This window comes from Chenopodium quinoa, unplaced genomic scaffold, assembly GCF_001683475.1.
Source record: "Chenopodium quinoa cultivar QQ74 unplaced genomic scaffold, ASM168347v1, whole genome shotgun sequence".
NCBI lineage: Eukaryota > Viridiplantae > Streptophyta > Magnoliopsida > Caryophyllales > Amaranthaceae > Chenopodium > Chenopodium quinoa.
Window position 1 is genome coordinate 2445263 of NW_018745413.1, and position 3110 is coordinate 2448372.

Genomic DNA, 3110 nt, shown 5'->3' on the forward strand with positions numbered 1-3110 from the left:
ACCGTTAGATATTAATGGTATTTAGTGAATTTTGAAAACCTTAATGATATTTGATGAATTTCTTAAAAACTCAGTGGCATATATAACAACAATATGGCAATATTCAGGGAGCATATATGCTTAGGTTAGATCATGTTTAGAGACATCAACTAATATTTAATAATTTGTTAAAAAAACTAATATTTAATAATTTATATTACAGCATAAGATATACTATGGACTATTTCTTAGTTAATACAACCAAAGGACATATATACTTTTTCCTTCAATTTGGTGCACGCAAATTTTTTTTTTTTTTTTTTTTTTTTTTTTTTTGGAGGAAACTTCTAATGTATACTTGCTTTAGTTTAATTTTAAGTTGCAAGACAAAATGCTAGTCAACAACAACTCTTTAAACATACACTCTTCTATATAAATCCCCAAAAACTAATATAAATCCTTCATCTCATAAATCAATATCGTTACAATTATTATTATGAGGACTAACCTTAAATCATCAATCATTTTAGCCCTATGGGCAACTTTTTCCCTCTTACTATCCTTCCCAACTCCTTCACTTCAACAACCACAAGTCACTCCATCAACCGGAGTAAGACTTCAAAATGCCTATGTAGCCCTTCAAGCATGGAAAAAGGCGATAAACTCGGACCCTAACGGGTTCACCTCGAATTGGAATGGTTACGACGTGTGTAGCTACAAGGGGGTCTATTGTGCAAATGCACCCGATGACTCTTACGTTATGACGGTTGCAGGGATTGATCTTAACCATGGCAACATCTCCGGTTCCTTACCGGAGGAACTCGATCTCTTAACCGATCTTGCCCTACTCCACCTTAACTCTAACCGCTTCTTTGGGACTATCCCTTCTTCTTTTTCACACCTTAAACTCTTACATGAGATTGACTTGAGCAACAACTTGTTTTGTGGTGAGTTCCCTAAGGCTCTTCTATGTCTTTCATCACTCAAATTCCTCGATATTCGATACAATCACTTCGAAGGCTCTATCCCCTCCGCCGTGTTTGACCTAAAACTCGACGCTCTTTTCTTAAACAACAACAATTTCACCTCAACCCTCCCTACAAACCTAGCAAACTCCCCTGTATCCGTGTTTGTCGTGGCTAATAATAACCTCAACGGGTGTTTTCCTGCCGAAATCACCAAAATGGGAGCAACTCTACAAGAGATCATTCTCATGAATGCGGGGCTAAAGGGATGTCTACCATCAAGTATAGGGGAGTTGAACAAAGCAACGGTATTCGACGTAAGCTACAACGAGCTAACGGGCACCTTGCCCGAAAGCATGGGAAAAATGGAGAGCTTAGAGCAACTTAATGTTGCACATAACAAGTTTTATGGGAAGATACCTTACAGTATTTGTAGTTTGCCTAAGTTGGAGAACTTCACTTATTCATACAATTATTTTTGTGGAGAACCTTTACAATGTATGAGGTTACAAGATAGGGATGATAAGTATAATTGTCCACCTTTAAGGCCATACCAAAGGTCTCCTGAAGAATGTACACCCTTCCTAGCCTACCCTCCTAATTGTAGCTCCTTTGGTTGTCAAGGAAGTCTGTCGCCACCACCGCCGCCACCTCCTCCTCCGCCGCCATCACCGCCACCGCCGTCGACATATAATCCACATGAGCAAGTACCATATAATCATATTCCTTGAATAGTTCAATTATTTGTTGTGTACAAGTTAGTTTAATTAATTAATTTGTGTTGTCCAGCTACATATTTGAGATTGTTACGTTGGTGGGAAAAGTGGGGTTGAATATTTGAGCCAATTGCTTTGGATAATTTTGACCAAGAAAAGTAAAAGAGTGGTGGAAAAAAAAAACGAAAAAGTCAATGGTGCTTTATTTGCAAATATAATGGGTTATTTATTTTTTGTTGGTTTCTACGTAGAAAGATGTAAATTATTGTATAAGGGAATGTAAATAAGAGTACCATCCCCATCCATGATGATGTAGCCTCAATATTTCTCATGTTCTTGTTTTATTATTTTAATGAGCTTTAATTTTCTTGTATTGTACATGTTTGGTACTTGATAGTAATTAATCTTTCATACTTATAATTAGTTGTTCCATTCTTTTCATGACAATTAAGACAAATTTGTATATTTAATACGTTTAGTTGATTGCGTAATAATATAGATAAATTCTTCTTTTTTAAATGCAACACTAACCACACATTAACAAACCGTTAACCTTTGCAAAATTGCAAATAATAATAATAAAAAATTAATGCATTAATTATGAAGCACGAAAACAGTTATAAATTTTTTTTTAAAAAATCAAGTAGCTGTTAGAGGAGTTACACTTTTATATTCATTTATCCTTGAAAAAAATACACAAATTCTTATATATAGCTGGTTACGCAATATGGTCAGTCATCATAAAGGGCTACTTCATTAGTGTAATATGGGTTCTTTGGTCAATGTTAAAGGGGTTACTTTATTAGTATTATAGGGATTAATTGGTCAGTGTGATATTACTTGGCCAGTGTTAAATTGATTACTTTGTTCTTATATGAACGGTCACACAGTCCGACCATCCACACATAAGAAGGGCTAAAAAAAATAACAATAATATAAACAACAAACTTTTCATTTTATTTTATTTTTTGTAATCAGGAAACTTGTTTGATAAGACATAAATTATTGAAAGATGACTTGGCCAAAGAATCAAGGGGATCTCGAATATAAATCCTGATCATTTGTTAGCCTATCAAACTATCTACACACTGTTATGAATAAATGAAGTTACTCATACAAGTATATAAGGAAAATTGGTACTCCCTTCGTCCTTAAATTACATTCCTGTTTTCCTCTATTATATGAGGAATAAATGCTAGAAATAGGAATGTAATTTAGGGACGGAGGGAGTATTATTTATTTCAACTTTGGGCAATTTACTTTTATTAATCCCAACTATGACCTATTCCTGAATAATTCCAACTTTAAGAGTCGTTTTCTTTTAACATCTCTAAAATGACCGGTGACCTGAAGAAATGGTGAATTTTTTTATTTTATTTTTCAAATTGCCAAATTAAATGTCACGCGTTTAATGGTCCAACAAATAAAAACTATATTAAAAAAAATATAT

General features: G+C 34.0%; 1 protein-coding gene across 1 annotated transcript; it reads left to right on the forward strand.

The window, feature by feature from the left end:
- Window positions 1-327: 327 nt before the first annotated feature.
- On the forward strand, window positions 328-2038 carry LOC110713386 (leucine-rich repeat extensin-like protein 6). The gene has a single exon (XM_021891836.1). It carries the CDS (start codon window positions 476-478, stop codon window positions 1673-1675), a length of 1200 nt encoding a protein of 399 aa, XP_021747528.1. The 5' UTR covers window positions 328-475; the 3' UTR covers window positions 1676-2038.
- Window positions 2039-3110: the final 1072 nt, after the last annotated feature.